This window comes from Canis lupus, chromosome X (genome assembly GCF_011100685.1).
Source record: "Canis lupus familiaris isolate Mischka breed German Shepherd chromosome X, alternate assembly UU_Cfam_GSD_1.0, whole genome shotgun sequence".
In the NCBI taxonomy this organism is placed as follows: domain Eukaryota; kingdom Metazoa; phylum Chordata; class Mammalia; order Carnivora; family Canidae; genus Canis; species Canis lupus.
Window position 1 is genome coordinate 14,764,895 of NC_049260.1, and position 20,127 is coordinate 14,785,021.

The following is a 20,127-nucleotide window of genomic DNA, read 5'->3' on the forward strand; positions in this document are numbered from 1 at the left end:
TATCAGAGGCCTCTCATAGGATTATTTTGTAAGTGAACCTAGTTCTTCTCTTTTTCTAACTTGGCTTCTTCTTTCCCTGATGATTGGGTTCTTTCTGGCTTTTTTTTTTTTTTGGGCCACAGCAGGATCACTGCTACTACCACACCTGAGCATGCCTCCTCATGCTCCTGCCCTCATCCAGAAAGTTTTCCTGCTCTGCACTGCTTAAAACATTCTCACAGTTTTTTATTTAAGCTTTTCATCCTCATTAGGCAGACAACCTCTTGAGTGAGAACCAGTTTTTCCTGTTTCCGTAGCTTTCCTCATAGCCAGCCAGTACATAAGCTGGTGCTGGTTGTTTGATAGTAGACCTTCAAAAAATAGTTGTTAATGGATCAATTTTATTTTATGCCCATGTAGCTTATTGTTCAAAATGAGAGGAGGTTACATTATGCACAGAGTCTCTAAAGGTATACGTAGCACAGTTGGGAATTGCTGAGCAGCACTCTCAGAACGTTGCTGTGCTTTAAACTATGTTCCTGCGTGCAAATTGGTGTGGGGGTAATAGTGGGGGAGGGGACATGGCTTTTTAGAAAGAATACATACCACATAACCTTTTGTAGAGATTCACAACATTCATTAATTTATAAAGGCTTTCAGAAATCCCACAGTAAAGAAGCATTTATGTCTCGCTCAACAGTTCCCAAGTTTAATTAAATAAATACTCAATACTTTTTTTTTTTTTAATACTCAATACTTTTTAAAAAATAACTCTACAGTACTGGTATTCTGAACACAGATTGAGAGGTGCTGTTAAAAAGATAGCCCTCAAGGGTCTTTCGTGTTAATTAGGCATAAATTATCTCTTAAATCAGTTGGATTTCGTCAATATGTTCTTTCACACAATCAATATTTATCAGGGCTTAATGATTCAGTAACTTAAAAAATGTAAATAGGGTAAAGACAAAGAACTGAATTAAATACAATTTCATGTTTTCTGCCTTTTGTTTTTTTTAAAAAAGATAACTAAACTTTTTTTGGTTAAATCATTACCAAACCTAATTACCAAGTGTCATTGGTAAAATCTAGCACAGATAAAAGTACAAAGATAACTGGAATCTTTCTGTATTGTTACCAATTTGGAAATTATACAATCTAATTCCAATTTAACATATTTAGCCTCAAATTTTTTAACATTAAGTAAACATTTCAATTGAAATGTATATTTATAAGGTATGCAAATTATATATACATTTCAGTTAGTTTTTAGAATGTAAACGTATTCATTTAACCACATCAAGACTGAAATCGAGAAAATTATTAACACCCTAGAAGCCTCTTTATGACCCCCTCCCTGGCTGTATACCCATGTGCCTCCCCACTCCTGGAAATCACAATTCTGAGTTCTCTCACCAAAGATTAATATTGACTTGTTATTGAATGTAGTATAAATAGAATGATTCCTTTGTCTTTCAGCTATTTTTAAAGTAAATTTGAAAAGTAAATAACCTCATTTATCCTTTCATGAAGAAATATATCTCTGTGCCATTCTCTAAAACAGATTTGTTAGTTTTGTCCATATATAAATATCTAAAATGGCCATCTCATCCTGCATCTGTTATAGATATTAGCCATTTTAGCGGGGGGGGGGGGTTACAAGTTACCAGAATTAACCCAATCTACAGTAATTTATATGGACTCTATTTTAGTTTTTAAAAAATGTTGTTTTTCCCCCTAAATACTGAATTTTGAAGCTATTTACTCAGTAAGTTTTATACTTTCCTCATAAAAACCTCCTCCTGTTAAGTGATTTGAAAATTAACAGCTTTATTTATGAATATAAAAATAATTTTGTGTATATGCAGTAATTTCTACAGTTGATAGTCTTAAAATAGCACTTTGATGCTAGTAGATATGTGGCTTGTGGAAAGTCATATGTACTTCTAATTTAAAATACTACTCAGGAGCCAACTTTTCTGTTTTTAACCAGTATCATACATTTGAAACCATTCTGATGTTAACTGTTTTAATTGACAGTGAGACCAAAATCATTTTTATATACCGCCGTAGTTTTCTTTATTTTCTAAAGAGGAGGAAAGAATTGAGATAATTTTAGAATTGTGTCTGAATCAACATGAATGTAAATCCACTTCCATGTAAGGAGTGGTTTGGGTTACCAGAATCATTTGACCCAAAGTGAATATTTCAGTGGATCAGACTTCACATTTTCTGTGGTGCTAGGTTAAAGGTGGTTATCTGAAATTGAATCCTGGCTCACTGGGAGCAAATCTAGGTTTGTTCTCACTGTTCAGGTGGATCACAAAGAGGTTAACTGTGAGCAAAACCAATGAAAGTGACCTAGAGATGGATTTGGAAATGCTGGAATTTCAACGTTCTTCCTTTCTCTGATAGAGAATGCCTTCACTGAATTTTGCTGTGCAAATATCGTCACAGCAAATTCAGTGTGTTTTATTGAGTTGTGTTAGGATATGTAGGTTCATGTTTTATGTATTTGCTTAATTTGTTAATAAAAATCAATTAGTTTTAATAATGATTCACCTTTTAAAATCTTGTCCAACTACTAAAATAATATTAGAAGAAAACATTTTATTTTTTTACTTTTATTTTTTTAAAGATTTTATTTATTCATGAGAATACACACACACACACACACAGAGAGAGAGAGAGAGAGAGAGAGAGAGAGAGAGAGAGGCAGAGACACAGGCAGAGGGAGAAGCAGGCTCCATGCAGGGAGCCCGACATGGGACTCGATCCCGGATCTCCAGGATCAGGCCCTGGGCCCAAGGCAGGCGCTAAATCCCTGAGCCACCCAGGCTGCCCAGAAGAAAACATTTTAGTTGTTAAAACATCTACTATTTGCAACATAGAAGGGTTAGTTATTGTGATATATAAAGAAGACTTAAAAATAAATTAGGACAGGTACCTGGGTGGCTCAGTCGGTTGGGCGTCCAACTCTTGATTTTGGCTCAGGGCATGATCTCAGTGTCCTGGGATCCAGCCGCGTGTCTGGCTCTGCATCAGCAGGGAGTCTGCTTGAAGATTTTCTCTCTCTCTCTCTCTCTCTCTGTCTCTCTCTTTTAAATATTTTACTTATTTATTCACATGAGAGAGAGAGACAGAGACAGAGACACAGGCAGAGGGATAAGCAGACTCCATGTAGGGAGCCTGATGTGGGACTCGATCCTGGGACTCCAGGATCATGCTCTGGGCCAAAGGCACGTGCCAAACCACTGAGCCACCCAGGGATCCCCAAAGATTCTCTCTCTGCCCCTCCTTCTGCCCTTCCTCTCATTTTCTCTCTCCAAAATAAATAAATCTTTAAAAAGATAGATGCACAAATAGAAAAGAAGGAATGTAAGTTTAAAAAAAGGAATGTAAGTAACCAGTAAGCATAAAAATATTCAACTTCATTATAATCACAGATGTGAATTAAAACAGCTATGAGATACCATTTATTAAATATCTAGTTTACAAATAGTATTTTTAAAAAATGATAATGCTTGTTGTTGATGAAGGTGCAGGAAGTTGGTAGATTCTCAGTTACTGAGAAAGGAGTATCCTTTTAGACAACCTTCCTAGGGGATGATTTTCAACACATAGAAAATAATCCTTGAAAGTTTGCAGAGTTAACAATCCATCTCTGGGGGTTTTTATCCAAGAAAGAGATCATGGATGTATTCAAGGATTTCAGGTGTTTAGCATAGCATTAATTATAATAGTGCAAAGCAGCAGCCATTTAAATGTGCAACAGTAGGAGACCAGTTGAATAAATTATGGTATATCCATACTACACACTTCTTTAGTCATTTAAAAACATGTTGTAAAGTTATTTCTTACAGCATTGTTCATAATAATAAAAGGAACAACCAAAATGTTTATCATTAGGGAATTGCTAAAAACAATCTAAGGCATATCCATAGAGTTAAAGCTCTTCACCAATATGCAATGATCTCTTAAGATTTACTGTCCATTGGAAAGAAAGCTAAGTGCAGACCATTGTGTATCTGCTACTATTTGGGTAAAATAAAAGGAACAGACAGAGATAGGTACAGAGTATCTATGAAGGATGCACAAGAAAATACTGACATGGGCTTGCCTCCCAAGAAGGGGACAAGAGAAAGATGAGTGTATATTCTTTCATGTGAATATATACTTCATCCAAAATATATTTCAAATGTTTAAATTATGTTGTAAAAAATATTTCTGATTAGTAAGTGAAAAGTTCAGGATCCAAAACTTACATGTATAATATGAGCCAAATTTTATAAAAGAAAATATGTATATATGGTATTCAAAAAAGGACTAGAAGGGCTTATTCCCAGAGGACAACAATAGTAAGATAATGTGGTGATTTATTTTTTATTTATTTAAAAAAAATTTAGAAGATTTTATCTATCTACTTAGAAAAAGCACAAGTGGGGAGGAGGCAGAGGGAGCAGGAGAAACAGACTCTGACTGAGCTGAACATGGAACCTGACACAGGGCTTGATCCTAGGACCCGGAGATCATGACCTGAGCCAAATTTAGACACTTTTTTTTTTTTTTTAAAAGATTCTACCCATATATTCATGAGAGACACAGATATATAGAGAGAGGCAGAGACACAGGCAGAGGGAGAAGCAGGCTCCATGCAGGGAGCCCGACATGGGACTTGATCCTGGGTCTCCAGGATCACACCGCTGAGCCAGCTGGCCTGCCCTGAATTTAGACACTTAACTGACTGAGCCACACAGGTGCCCTGATAATGTAGTAATTTAGATAGTCCTCTTTAAAAAAATTTTTTTGGACTAAACTGCTAGATATTCTGCAATGACCATGCATTTCTTTTATAAGGAAAAGAAATAAGGTTTTTATTACAATTTAAATTTGACTTTGTATTATTCTTTCTGATCCTAACTTTGTTTCCTAAGAATTTACTGAAGTTGGACCCAGCTGACAGATACTTGACAGAACAGTGTTTGAATCACCCTACATTTCAAACCCAGAGACTTTTGGATCGCTCCCCTTCAAGGTCAGCAAAAAGAAAACCTTACCATGTGGAAAGCAGCACTTTGTCTAATAGGTAAATATTCCCTTTTAAGGAAATACAGATGCAGTGTTGGTCTTACAAGTAGGTGGAGGAGGTGGCTGCTTAAATGATGCAATTAGAGAAAAGAAGGAAAGCCCTCTTTATTCAAAAATATCTTCCTTATGCTTATTACATGATTCAGAACCACAATTAAAGAGTTGTGTGGGTCTTAAAGACTTACTTATCTTTAACAAGTATATTATGGAAACCTATGCATTTCCTGAGAAAGGTAGCATAGGTTAGCAACTAAGGGGGTTTCTAGCCTTATGAACTTAGAAGATTCTATATAAATGGGATGCAGGTGTGATACTTAGAGGCAAAAGTGTGGGTGAGGGCAAGGGGATTTCTGGAGAGAGAAGAGGATACCAAACACAAATGGGTAGGAGGGCACCTGGGACAGTCTTTGCAACCGAACCAAGTAGGTTTGGTTCTATTAGAAGACTCTTGTGTTTTTGTTGTTCTTTTAATCGTTGAGTTGAGAAGTTATTTTTTCATTAGAATATGGAAATAGTAAAGTCAGTTTGGTAGATAGTGATTAAAATTGCTGCTTTTTAAAAATTTTTAATGTAATCTTTAAAAAAACAACAACTCTATTTCTGGGATGGGGGGCTTGTCTTCCCTCCTCTCCCAAGAAGCTGGTCTTATCTGGTATTGCTCAGACTCTGGAAGTAGTGAGTAGTTTTGTTCATCTACTATTAAAAGAAAAACAGAATATGATAATTCTTAATATGAAGCTTTTTGAATATAATTTTTTTCTCCTTTCACTGAAATTTTCTCTGCATGTAGAATAATTATTCTTAATCTATTAGAAGTTGAAAGCCCAAGACCTGGTACTTTTCTGAGACCTGTGAACATATTCATAAATTGGCAATAATCACTCATCCTATGTTTTCTCTGCTTAACTGTGATGGTGTGATTATTTTTTACAACTCTTTACTCTGTTAAATGATTGGTTTTGATTTTTGTTTCCCTCACATCTTATAAGATGTGGCCTTTAAGAAAGACAGGCCTTTCTTACCTGGATTGTTTTATTTGTTTTGGGGGTCTTTTTGTCTCTTACTTTTTTTTTTTCAAGGCCTGTGAACAGATTCAAATTCTGTTTAACCAAGTTTGTATTTACTTTGTTGTTTGTTTCCATGAGATTTTAATACACTAAAGAATAATAGTCATCATTTAGCTACTCTTTTCCATTTAAGAAGTTCATATTATGCCTTTGTCTTATCTGGGATCACTCGTAGTTTTAGTTCGGGTACTTTTGTCTCTCTTCTACCTTAATTATCACTTGACTCCTCTAGCTTACATTTGCAAAGAAGAAAGATCCCAAGGATATAAAGTTCAGTAGACTGATGATAAGTTTTTGCTTTTTGCTATAGTGATTAGTGGTATAACCCATACCATGAAAGGGGACCTATGTATTTGTCCTCTAATGACATCACTTGAGAGATCCCAGTGGGGATCTGAGGCTCTCCTTGGGAACTCTCTTTAGGACTATTCTATCAAGGAGGATAAATGTGGTGAGGAGGATATGTGTGGTGATGAGTTGATATGGGTCTTCTAGGAGTCCACCCAAATCTTCTTTTAAAGTAGACGAGAATAGAAATTATAAGTAAATAAAATCTGTGGAAGAATTCGTTTTTAGGTCTTTACACTTTGTGGAATTTTACAAGAAAAAGTCCTGAGTGGTTTCTCTAGGAATGATCTCAGCTCAGTTTACATGTATGTGGAACTGTCCTTTTCTCTACATTGTCTATGGTTCATATTTCCTCTATGGAATTCCTTCTTGTTGGGGACACTAATTCTACACAGACTGTGGCTAACTTGGACTTCCCAGCACTACTGTAGAGGTACTCACAGCATCATAGCACATTGGCTGCCACTTAAACACTCAGCTGCCTCGTCCCTGAGACACATTCACACAGCTTGTAGCTGTTGTCCAAGTTCACATCTCTGTAGAAGAGGCAGTGGACTCTTGCATTACCTTGCCCCTTCCTAGGTCTCTGTCAGACTATGCTGAGGTTCTCCTGACCTTGGATATGGTGGGATGGTGTTTCAGCCTGCCCTGCCCTCTCACCAATTCTGCTTTGCCATCCTTCTCCATAAAAGTATAGCTTTGCATCTTTGATGTTTACTTTGAAAAGTTATTTTAACTAAAGAGATTAACTATCTGTCCTGCCAGCCATTTCAGAAGGGTTTATATATAAAATCCTCTTAAATGCTTGGCAGTTTAACACAGATTCCTTATAGTTGTGTGCCAGAGATCTATGGAATTTTCAGAGCAGTTTTTTTATTGTTGTGCTTTGGCAGAACTCCAATTTGAAGACAATTTGATGCCCTTTCTACTTAAGAATTATGTGCAAAGCTCAATGGCTTCAAATTAATACTAAGACAGAAGCTTTCAGAATAGCAGTTTAGGCTCTTTGTACTTTTATAGAAACCTGACTCTTTGATAAATGTTTCTACCTTAACGTTATAGCCTCCGTTGTCATATTAGAAATTGTATCTTATGTTGCTATGAATATGTTCTTCCTAACATGTAGGTTTGTGCTCTACTTTGAGATAAGTGTTTTCCAACAGTTTCAAAAGCTCTAGCAGCTGGCCTCAATCTTCTCTATCCTTTTCTGATTTTCTTTGGAGCTTCAGGCATTACACAATATCTGCATGTGCTATCTCCGCTTATTACCTTCTCTAGACCTGAAGGAGAAAGGGGAGGAAGTGGGAATATGATAGCCCAGGGGAATCAGGCAGGAGAATCCACCCCATGAGAGCTGTAATCTGGACAGGCACAGCTATGATCTGAGTTAGGGTGCTGATGCTGGGGAGGAGTAGGAGAGACCACCCCCAGCCCCTTGCACTGCTAAACCCAACTAAGAGTTAGGTGGCAAGGGATCTGGGTGATGCAGTGTGCACCATTAAGCTCCTGAGGCCCTGAATGGGGCAGAGCGAAATGGAGAACAGGTAGGGAGTTGGGTAAATAGAAGATAACCAGCACACTTAGATCTACTTATGGATTAGACTATTTGCATATTATTGATTGGGTTTTTGAAAAGTTGCTAAGATATTTTAGTTACAGAGATAAAAGTTGACAAAGGACTCTGATGGTTTAAAACCTGATACCTTTAGGGTACCTGGCTGGTTCAGTCATTAAGCCTCTGGCTCTTGATTTTGGCTCAGGTCTTAATCTCAGGTCTTGGGATCAAACCCGCTCTGCCCTCAGCATGGAATCTGCTTTAAGATCTCCCTCTGCCCCCTCTCCACCACCGTCTCACCAACGTGCTCTCTCTCTTTAAAAAAAAGAGGGGGTTGCAAAAAAGCCAACCTGATACCTTAGGATATGATGACTGCTCTATGTTGATCTGGAGATAGAGTCAGTTGGCATCATTTAGCAGAAGGTGAAACTTTAGTTTCTTTTTTATTTTAAAAAATTTTTAAATTATTCATTTAGAGAGTGTAAGGTGATGGGGGGAGGGCAGAGGAAGAGGAAGAGAGGCAGATTCCCTGCTGAGTGCAGAGTCCCATGTGGGGCTCAATCTCAGGACCCTGAGGTCATGACCTTATGCAAAATCAAGAGTCCCACACTTAACTGAGCCACCCAGGTACCCCAAAATTCTTGTTTCTTTGTAATTTCTTTCTAGGTCTAGGACCTGCTGTTTATTTAGTTAGCTCATATTAAAGCACCTTATTTGATGCTGCAATTCTTGTGACTGAATTAGGAGAGATCAGTGAATGCATTTAGGAGATGAGGTCTTCCACAACTGTTACAGGCTTTCTTGATATCAGATACTTTTTTTTTTTTTTTTTTAAACATGGTAGGAGGATGGGAAAAGAGCCCTTACTTTTGATGCCTGAGCGGTAGATTTTCAGGGAAAATGGAAAGGCATAGTTTCACAGATTACCATTATATAGACAAAAAAATGTGACTTTTCAATTAGTTTGTGATGGGAACAAAACTCTCCCATGTCAAACCATCTTTAGCAAAAGCAATATTTGCAGCAGCATTTTTGGAATGCATAGTAAAAAGAGAGTTGTGTACATTATTTTTCATTTAAAAACATTCTCCTATCTCAGACTATGCTTCTTTAAATAGTTGCAGTAGAAGAAACTGACCTTGCTGTGAGGTCAGTTTCAGCTTTCCAATAGAGGACAAGGTTTTCCTCTGGATTTATATTTTGTATTTTAAGCCAAGAAGGAAATGAAGCTTTAAATCCTAAAGAAAGCCTCAGTCAGTTTGGAATAATGACGTGTGAGATGATGAAAAGAATAAATTGTGTCTTCTGGAGAGAAATTAACTCTCTAGATCCCTGTGATTTCAGGTAAAGACTGAAACATTCCTGTTTAGTGTATATGGAGGTATCTGAAGTGCCCTAAAAGTATTGCCACCTCTCTAAAACATAAACCTTAATCATGATGTTTTCCAACAGAGTTTACATTTCGTTTTAGAGTGTCATTTTCTTTTATTGAGTATATTGCAAGAACTCTGATTCTTTGATGATATAAACTAAAGACAAAAGACAGTACTGGTGTCTGTATGTGCTGTGAGTATGTATCTCTGAAGCAGGCAGTGAGTTTTACAAATAAAAGGGAAGTTCAAGGAACATCATGACCTTCAAGTCTAAATGTTGCCTCTGACATTCAGAGTTATAAAGAGTTTGTTATAGCTTAGCTCTCTTATCAGATGTTCCTAACAAACAAACACTCATGTGAGCACCAGCACGCAAAAACTTATTTTCCCAGATTATTAGTTAGAACTCATGTTGGCTACAAGTTAGTTGAACATTTAAGGATGTCAAAATTGTTTCATCAGGACCAGTGCTTTATTACAGAGTGACTTGATCTAAACAGCTTACTTCCATGGTTACTTGTTATTTGTTGGCATATGAGTTAATGTTTTTAGTCTTTGAGGTATTTTAGGGGTGTGTGCATGTGTATATATATTTTTAATATTTTATTTATTTATTAGAGCAAGCACAAGCAGGGGGAGTGGCAGGCAGAGGGAGAAGGAGAAGCAGACTCCCTGCTGAGCTGGGAGCCCAACATAGGACTCGATCCCAGGACCCTGGGATCATGACCAGAGCTGAAGGCAGACACTTAAATGATTGAACCACTCAAGCGCGCCCGCGGCCCCCCCCACCCCCCCACTTTTTAAACGATACTTTTTGTGTCTGCTATTGAAGGAAACTAATATACTTCTTTTGTTTTTAACATAGAAACCAAGCCAGCAAAAGTACTGCTTTGCAGTCACACCACAGATCCAACAGCAAGGACATCCAGAACCTAAGTGTGGGTCTGCCTCGGGCTGACGAAGGTCTGCCTGCCAACGAAAGCTTCCTAAATGGAAATCTTGCTGGAGCTACTCTTAGTCCCATGCACACCAAAACCTACCAAGCAAGCAGCCAACCTGGGTCTACCAGCAAAGATCTAACCAACAATAACATACCACATCTTCTCAGCCCAAAAGAAGCCAAGTCAAAGACAGAGTTTGATTTTAATATTGACCCAAAACCTTCCGAAGGCCCAGGCACAAAGTACCTCAAGTCAAGCAGCAGATCTCAGCAGAACCGGCACTCATTTATGGAAAGCTCTCAGAGCAAAGCCGGGACACTGCAGCCCACTGAGAAGCAGAGTCGGCATAGCTACATTGACACTATTCCCCAGTCCTCTAGGAGTCCCTCTTACAGGACCAAGGCCAAAAGCCACGGGGCGTTGAGTGACTCCAAGTCTGTGAGCAACCTTTCTGAAGCCAGGGCCCAAATTGCAGAGTCCAATACCAGTAGGTACTTCCCATCCAGCTGCTTGGACTTGAACTCTCCTACCAGCCCAACCCCTACCAGGCACAGTGACACAAGAACTTTGCTCAGCCCCTCCGGGAGAAATAATCGAAGCGAGGGCACTCTTGACTCACGCCGAACCACAACCAGGCATTCTAAAACGATGGAGGAGTTGAAACTGCCCGAGCACATGGACAGCAGCCATTCCCATTCTCTGTCTGCACCTCATGAATCTTTTTCTTATGGACTGGGCTATACTAGCCCCTTCTCTTCCCAGCAGCGTCCACATAGGCATTCCATGTACGTGACCCGGGACAAAGTGAGAGCCAAAGGCTTAGACGGAAGCTTGAGCGTAGGGCAAGGAATGGCGGCCAGGGCCAACAGCCTGCAGCTCCTATCACCTCAGGTACAACTTGGACCTTGACTGGATCTGTTAGCTCATCATGGGAAGGTGGTGTGGGGTGTGAATAGGATCAGTCTTTAATTTTCCCTACTATAGGAGGTTGTGCTTTTTTGATAGAATGCATTTAGGGAAGCAGTACTCAAAGGACTATCTATTAAAAAAATTAATTTAAGGTCCACTGTTGAGTATTCAGGAGAACTCAACAAAACTTATTTTTAGAAATCTGCTTCTTAAGTGTTCCTTTCTGGCATATTTTGTTGAGAAAATCCTATTTTGATTTATTATAGAATCAATCGGTTGTATGGGTTAGTTTTTAACTTTCCCCAAATTTATTTATTTATTTTTTTTTAACTTTCCCCAAATTTAGTGTGATTTGTAGAGATTTTCTCTAATCTCTCCAGACCACATTTGCTTGAATCGTACCCTTTTACTTCTACCTTATTCGATATTTTCACTGAATTGAAACATTTCTAATTTATGTAGAACCCTAGGTAAATTTAACTTCAAGCCAAAATAAATGTCAATTTACAGTCTTTTGGATTGTTTTTAAATCTCAAGGCAATGTTTTTATCTTAATGCTTCCTCCATCTTACTGATTTTTCAACCTCTAGAACTGCTGACAGTAACCTATTTAAAAGAAGTAGCATTCCTACAACAGAACACGTTTTTTAAATTATATTTTCATGATATGAAACATTCATCTGCAGCAAAGAAGTGAGGGTAGAGAAAAGCCCTCTTTCTCAGAAAGAGAAAGCTCTAAAAAGCTCTCTTAGAAAGAGAGAAGAGTTTTGTGTAGGGAAAATACTCCTCTTTTCGAGGGTATAAAAATAGATTCATCAGCGTGTGTCAGAACTTCAGGAAATATGGATGGAATATGTAATGGGAGGTTTAGCAGGATGGGTGCTGAAGATGGGCTGGAGACTGTCAGTAATGGAGCAGTTGGTGTAGCGAAGTAGCTAAGAGCTCAGGTTGGGAAACCAGGTTGACCTAGGTTTGTGTCCCAGTTCTGTAGTCTGCTTCCAACTATGTAAATTTGTGAAAGTGATATAATCTTTTAGCCTCAGATTCCTCATCCAAGTAGTGTTGTAAGGTTTAAACATGGTGTATAAAGCACCATGCCCAGTGCTTGGCACAGAGCATCCAATACATTTTAATTGTTGCTGCTTCCATGATGGCGGGGGCTGTTTTCTAGATGTTTAACACTCTCTATGCTAGGTGTTCTCAGACACAGAAGAGTTTGAGGTAGGGTCCTTGCCCTTGACAAACTTATCTTCTCTCAGGGAACAGTAAATTATACATGATCACAATGAAATAATTAAGAAGCAAATTACTATGGCACTGACTATAAATAGGAGTTGAGAACAGAGAAAGATCATAAATAGGAGCAGTCAGAAATGACTTTGGGAGCAACTAAAGATCTTGCTCTGAGCTAGGATATAGAAAGAAAAGAAGTTGTGGATGGCTGAAGAATGAGGATGTGTTCAGGTGTTGATTGCATGAGACACCACAGTAGGCTCTCTTGAGAATGATGAGGAAGGTATGGCCCCTGTCCTCTTGGCATGCGTGTTGGGGCCCAGTTACCAGGGATCAGTCATGGCTATACCGTGAGGCCGGTGCCAGAGGCCAGTGTGCCATTGACAGAGGCACAGCATAGTCCAGGCAGGGGATATGGACAGTTCCCAGGGGAGGTGATATCTGAGAAGAGATTTCTGAGGCTTAACTAGGGGAGGAAGTGGAGTCTCTGGAAGAGAGGGCAGAAAAGAGGGGGAGGCTAGTAGAGACAGTAAATAGCATGGTGTGCTGTGGGGATTGCAACTTGTTCCACACTGCTGTAGTGAAAAATGTGAGATTTGAGGTGGCTTTTGGAGTAAATCAAGCATGAGGAAAGCGGAGTATGTTCTAGACTAAGTCAGTGCTCATGGGAAATGGTAGGTCTTAAAGACTCCTCAGATGTACAAACAACACAATGTGTGAATTGAAGAATTGAATAGAGGATAAAGGAAACCTTCAGGCTTCTTCCCTAGGAGCTCCTTTTCAGGGTAGGACAAAGGACTTTTGAAGTCCCCTAATTCAACCTCTTCATTTCATAGATGAATGTGCGGAGGATCCAAGAAGTTAGGCGGGTTGCCCAAGTTTATCCAAATAGTCCAAGGCAGGATTGGGATCGTGGGACAATGTCTCAGTCCCTAGGCCAGCATTCTTTGTACTGTATCATGCTGACCTATTGAGGCAGAAGTGACCCTGGGCCCCTAAGCAGAGCAGTCCTCCATGAAGTTGGAGAGACTGGTACCCAGGTAAGAGGAGGAGAAATGGGAAATGTACACGTGCACATGGAGGAGATGGCACATGGTGGGAGATGCCATGACTGGAGTCAGAACAGTGGTTGGAGGAGTCCCTCTAGAGAAGAGAGAACCTCTGGGGCCTAGAAAGATCTATAGAGCCTTGGCAGCTGCCCATAAACATGAGATGGAGATCAAAACTAGGTAAAGTGTGCTGGCATGCAGCATAGTGTAAATAGAGGAGATAAGAAAAAAAAAGCTATAACTTGGAGAAAGAACAAATGGACTGGTTCTCAGAGTTCCAGAAAAAAGACTGTGAACATGGTGGAGATAATCTAATTATAAGTGGTTACTGTGGGCTAAGCACAGACCCAGCTGTTACAGAATTTTAAGTCCAGTTCGGGAGGTACAGTACCAAGCTGCAAGATAGTACAAGTTTAAAGGCACAAAGATGGCAGATGGTTTGACAAGTGACTAAAGCCACAAGTAAATGATGGGAATCACTCTTACAAAATATTGCAGCCACCTTCGAGAAGAAGGGGACTGAACTAGCATTGTCACCTAAGAGTTTAGGTTAGATATAAATCATTTATTTTCTTAAAAACTTTGCTAGAGAGCTTTGTAAACTCTACAGGTGCTAAAATTCAAATGAGATCTTATCACAAATTAGGAAGAAGAAAGTCTACATCAGATAAAAGAATATTATTTCATAGTACATTTGGGGAGTTGAGGGAGACAAAGAATCCTATTTAAAGTTTAAATAAAATGTTTTTGATACATCGTGTAAGGCTCAAGAATAAAATTCTGTGTGTAATGTGCAGATACACAATGCAGCTAAGTCCTCCTAATGGCTTGGTAATTTTGTTCCTTAATCCTGTTTTCCTCGAGGGTATGAGGTGCTTCTTTTCCCTTCAGTGAACACCATTGTGGACCAAGGCTGCTCTTAGCTTGTGTCTCACTTCCTTGAGGGAAATAGGCAGTGTCGCCTGAGATGTTAAGAAAATTACATGAAATACAAGTACGGTTATCCTAGAGAAGATTAAGAAAACTTAAGTACATATAATTACAGTAGTTAGGAAATTTTAAGACAAATGATTAGGAATACTGATTCTCTTCCATGATATATCCAAAGAACATTTGATTTCATCTGGATCTGCCATTTAAGTTCTTAATGAAAAATAATTTTGGATCTGCATAGTTCTTTTTGGAAAAATCTGCTAGAGAAATTTTGGATTAACTAATAGAATCTAATTAGAGTGCTACAGAGAACCATGACTATCTAGATATTAGGAAGATAATTTTCTTTGTTTTTAATAATTAATTGAACTATTTTCAGCTTAATTCTTTCCCTGCTTGCCTTAACTTTAATGAGAATTTCACTTTCCATCTGTGTGACATTTGTTTGAATTCTTTTACATTCATCAAATGATTCACTCTTTTATGGGACAATTTGTATTTTAGCCAACTAACATTTTTTATTTTAGCTGGTGAAGGTACTAATTATGCCAAATAAAGCCCATGGTGATTTAGGTGATTTTCATCCCTAGGAACAGGACACTCTTATAAATCCTTTTAAATTTGACTTTCAGCCTGGAGAACAGCTCCCTCCAGAGATGACTGTGGCTCGATCTTCTGTTAAAGAATCTTCCAGAGAGGGCACCTCTTCGTTCCATGCAAGGCAGAAGTCTGAGGTCTGAATTCTCTACAAGTTGCTAACTTTTATGATAAAACTTGTTTGTAAAGAGTGGTCATTTGACATTATTACAGCCTATCTTTTAAAATTTCTTCATACCCAGTCTCCCACAAATAACAAACTGGCTCACATTTAAAATGTTAAGTAGTTTTCCTCATGCCATAATTCTGAATTTTCTCTCTAAAAGATCCTGGAGTAAATTCTAGATCAGTTAGGTACTATTCTAAGTTCATAAGCCACCTCATCACCACTCTATTGTAACTTTTTATAAACCTCTTTCTTGTCTCAGGGTGGAGCATATCATGACCCTCACTCTGATGATGGTGCCGCCCCCAAAGAAAATCGGCACCTGTACAATGACCCTGTTCCGAGGAGAGTTGGCAGTTTCTACCGAGGTAAGCCCAGCTCTGAGCACCCACCCGGGTCCTCTCTACCTTCCCCTTCCCTGCACCTCCAGCCCATGCCCTCCACTACACTTCACTGACTTGACTTCAGGTCAGCGCCATCCTTGTCTGTGTTGTCGCCTTCCAATACTTTTCCCTGCTTCGGGTTCAGGCCCTCATGGCTTCTGACTTGAGTTCTTTGAGTAGCCTCCCAGCTGATCTCCCTATCTCCCAAAATTGCCATCACATCAGTCTCTGGAATGATCCATCTGAAGCTGTGTCCTGGCCATACCACTCATTCATTCAGTTAAGTCCTAAAATATTTATTGAGGTCACCTGTATGCCTGGCACTGTTCTAGCTTAGAACATGTCCATGAATGAGACAGCCAGAGGTCTCCACCTTCACAGAGCTCACATTCTCACAAGGAGAGAACTACACTAAATGTAATAATAATGTAGAACAGTAAAAGATAAATGCTACAGGGCAAAAATAGAGCAAGGCAACCCACCGCCTGCCCCCAGTCCTCTCTCACCTGCTGATGGCCCTCCAGTGGTTTCCCATTGCCATCACAACAAGATCTAGATTCCTTAAGATGACTTTCCAGATATCCCATGCCCTGGTCCTTGCCATCCTCTCCAGCTGCTGCTCCTCCGATCTGAAACACATTCCCCCCATTACTTGGATAGCTTATTTTTGTCCCATGTAAGGCTCTAGTTTGAAATCCTCTGAAGTATGATGTCTTCCCTTTCCACCCAGACAAAGTAAAACATTTTCTTCTCTGCTCTATCCATGGTTCCTTGTCTAGGCCTCTAACATGACACAGACTTGATTCTCGGTCTTCATTTCTCTCTCACAAGGTTGCAAGGCCCTTTATCATATTTTCCTCTCTTACCCTCATTGACTAGCACACTGTCTGACAGTTTCATAAATATTTGTTGATTGGATGAAAGAGTATCTTCAAGTATACTTGCATAGCCTGAAAAATGTGCTTCGATGATTAACTGACAGCTGAAACAGAGGCTTTGGAGGCTGTATGGATTTAGGAGATGTTGACAGAAAAAGGCATCCCCTTTGAAGAGCTATGTAGCAATAGAATGAATGAGAGCCCCTCCAGAGCTCTAGCCCCTGTGGGGTGACTAACAGCAAGCCCACCAGAGTAGGGGCAAGGTTCTGGGTTTCCAAAGGCTTAGCTTCTCAAGGCCTCCTAAGAGTCATCATGACCTTCTATAGTTGCCCTCACCCACAACATTTGGCTTTTTACTATTCTGTTGATTTGGGGGGACAGCTGGAGGGGACATGAATTGGGGGAGAACATGGACAGTTGCTTGGTCATTTTAACTAAGAACTTGAGGCTAAATAAATGTATAGAAGTGTTATTTAGGACTAAATGTGTATTGAATTAGGCTACTTGTTTCCTCCTAGCCCCCCATTTGGAAAAAGTATAGGGCATTGAATATGCCATTTAATGCATTCTGTTTTTCCTCCTGCTGTGGTTACTTTAGAATCTTAAGGGGCTAAAATTTTAATCCAGATTAAAGTTAATTAAAATATTGTGTACATGAGCAAATACCTTTTTTTCTGTTACTATAAGTTTTACTTCCAAAATGGACCATACCTGTGTTATTTCTATAGGTGTCTGGAGCATATACTTTAATATAAAATGTTAACAAAGTTTTGATTAATTAGGAATGACAGTTTTATTTTGATTGCAAGTGAATTAAATTGGTTCATATCAGCAAAGCCCCTCATTTGTCTTCCTCATAATTCACTTCAAGATTTGGCAGGTAGAACATTTTTATTTTAGAAAGTCCAGAAATAGAAGGAAGAGACTTAACTAGGTGAAACATCTGGAGATATCTGTCATTTCAGTGATTCTACTAAATCTAACTGGATGAAGATTTAGTGGTACCATTGAAATGACAGATGTTTCCAGAATACTTCCTGTTTTTAGTCCTACTGGTTTCACCTGAGTCAGGTGAAATGGTGTCATTTATCTTGATATTTAGCCTGTATATTCCTTTGTGATGAAATTTGCAATATATTTTGATTTATGATCAAGCTTAAAAACTTAGAGAAAAAGCCTAACAGCCTCCCTCCATCCCACTCCCAACAAGGGGCAGAAAAGTACCCACATATGTTGTGGCTTGTCTTTCTCTTCATTCCTGGGTTGAGAACTTAGAGAAAAATAGTATTTTTGCAAATAACTGAATTTCTTTGGAATTTAGTTTAAAAAAATACAAAATTGACTCTGCCTCCCAAGTGTAAGGCTTAAAGCACAGTTAGTATACTGTAGCACATATATTGTTAAGAGTCACTTCAGACTAAGAATAGATTTTGCATAGTTGGATCTATGATGTAGGAAAGCCTCAATTTCAAAGAATGTCAAAAACAGTGAGAGGAGGCTGTCCTATTCATACTTTTAAATATCCTGCAATCTTCTTCATTTAAGCAGCTGACAAGTCAATTTATGTTTCGAATGTATACTGCCTGATGTTAACTTATCCTTGCAAACTAATGTTGTAATCACTGGGGGGATGGATAATGTTCCCTGGAATGCCTCCATCCTCAGAAAACACAAAAGGTATATAAAGGAGAAGGGGGGTTTTGACTTACTTGTTTGATTTGTGTGAGAGAGAATGCAGTTGAATAAGTTAAGAACTGCTTTGCCCAAAAAAGTCCATCAGTGACTGACTTTTTTGTTATTCAGTGCCATCTCCTCGTCCCGACAATTCTTTCCATGAAAATAATGTATCAACCAGAGTTTCTTCCCTACCATCAGAGAGCAGTTCCGGAACTAACCACTCAAAAAGACAACCAGCATTTGATCCATGGTGGGTATTTTGATTTGTTTTTACTCTCCTTTTTTCTAATTGTAGATTTGAGATTTCAAAGAATTCTGGATACACTTTTTAGCTTGCTTGCTTTCTCAAGAGAGATTGTTTGATTAGGAGACTGTGTTTTATCATTATTTGTAATGTTTTCTTTCAAGGTCAGCATTTATATTAAATATCACGTAAAAGAAGAAAAAAATCTGCTTGGTCACTAAATGCCTCACATATCTTCCATTGTGTTCTTCTGATAGGAATGCTATCTTTCAAAAAAAAAAAAAAGAAAGAAAAAGGAATGCTATCTTTCACTATCTCTTTTGTTGCTATTGTATCACAGAGCATGCATGTTGCTTAGCACTTCCTGTGCCAGGCTCACGTGGTTCTCAGTCAGCCTTTGGGGTGGGAGCAGCTCCCCTTCCACAGACAAGAAAGCTGCAGCCTCAAAATGAGAAAGTGCTTGCCTGGGCAGCCCTTAGCAGAGAGGAGAGGGGAGCCAAGATCTAGCCCCCCACGGGGTCTGACTAGAAAGCTTACAGTTTTGACCTCTGTGCCACCTGACTTGCATTCAGGGTGGAAGGAAAGAAATGGAGAAACACCCTTTATGCTACCACAAAAAAGCCTAACGGTAGTCACAGGCTAAAATGATGTGCTGGCTCTGCTTATCCTTTTATCTCTTTGTGTCGTGTAGTAAAAATTTAGGGAGAGTTGTATCATGTATTAAGTCTTGTCAGCAGATCTGCCTGGGGATTAAGGACCTTTTAAAAAACTAATAATAATGTAGACTGTCTACTCTCAGCTGCCCAAAGAGACTGCCCAGAATCCAGATGTGAGTGGTGTTTATGTGTACTTCATAAAACTACTAAGTTCTCTACTCAGAATAAAATGGTGCATCCCTGTAACATTGCAAATTTAGAATAGGGCCATTCTGTCAGATTTCCAGCTCTGGTGTTTATTGCCCAAAGTCACAGAAGTGTCTTGAGTCCCTCAGTACTCCTGACCCTGTGTGCTTATGCAGTTTTCACCCTGTTGGCAGGGTTGGATCAAGGTTTTAGTACTACTGCGCCCTATGGTAAAAATAACTTAGTTATTTTTAAAACACTAACAAAGACAATGTTTTTAAAGTTGTAAAGATTTTTATAAGCACAGTTTCCACTCATATGTACTAAATGAGAGTTTTAACATTAGTGCCTGAGAGGTTGGACTCAGGAAAGAGGACATCTTGATTAATGTCACCTTCTGTCCGTGTGACTTTAACCTCTGTCCCTCAGTTTCCTCATCTGTAAAAATAGGCCTAAGAATCCTACCTCCCTCACAGGATTCATGTGATCATTAAATGAAGGAAAACAACAAAAGCACCCAGAGCAGTGCCTGGCACGCAGTGACTTGTTACTGTTAGCTGCAGTGGTGTTTTACCACGGATGTCCTCTAGCTTCAGTATGACTTGTCAAGTGTCTCCCCTCCACTTGCTTTGCTGAGAAACTTTAGTGCATTCTTTTTCCATGTGACTGGAGACCAGTCCCCCCATACGTTAATCTGGGGGCACAAGCACAACTGGCAGTTACCTGCTTTGATAGTTTTTAAGTGAGCCTTTGACAAGCCATGAGGATAGTGTCTCAGTTGTATAGAAAAAATTGTTTTTTTTTTTTTCTTGGACGTTGCATAATGGAGTGGTAATGTTTAAAAGAGAATTAATTGGTTACGGATTAA

At 39.0% G+C, this 20,127-nt stretch overlaps 1 protein-coding gene across 13 annotated transcripts in view; it reads left to right on the forward strand.

Annotated features, from left to right (window-relative positions):
- Positions 1 to 20,127, forward strand: part of CDKL5 (cyclin dependent kinase like 5) — a 212,744-nt gene that overhangs the window by 168,028 nt on the left and 24,589 nt on the right. For all 13 annotated transcript variants that reach the window (XM_038586967.1, XM_038586972.1, XM_038586964.1 and 10 more), the window contains 5 exons: positions 4,911 to 5,062; positions 10,273 to 11,239; positions 15,105 to 15,206; positions 15,498 to 15,603; positions 18,300 to 18,423. In XM_038586967.1, coding sequence (XP_038442895.1) covers positions 4,911 to 5,062; positions 10,273 to 11,239; positions 15,105 to 15,206; positions 15,498 to 15,603; positions 18,300 to 18,423 — 1,451 coding nt within the window. The remainder of the gene's footprint in view (positions 1 to 4,910; positions 5,063 to 10,272; positions 11,240 to 15,104; positions 15,207 to 15,497; positions 15,604 to 18,299; positions 18,424 to 20,127) is intronic.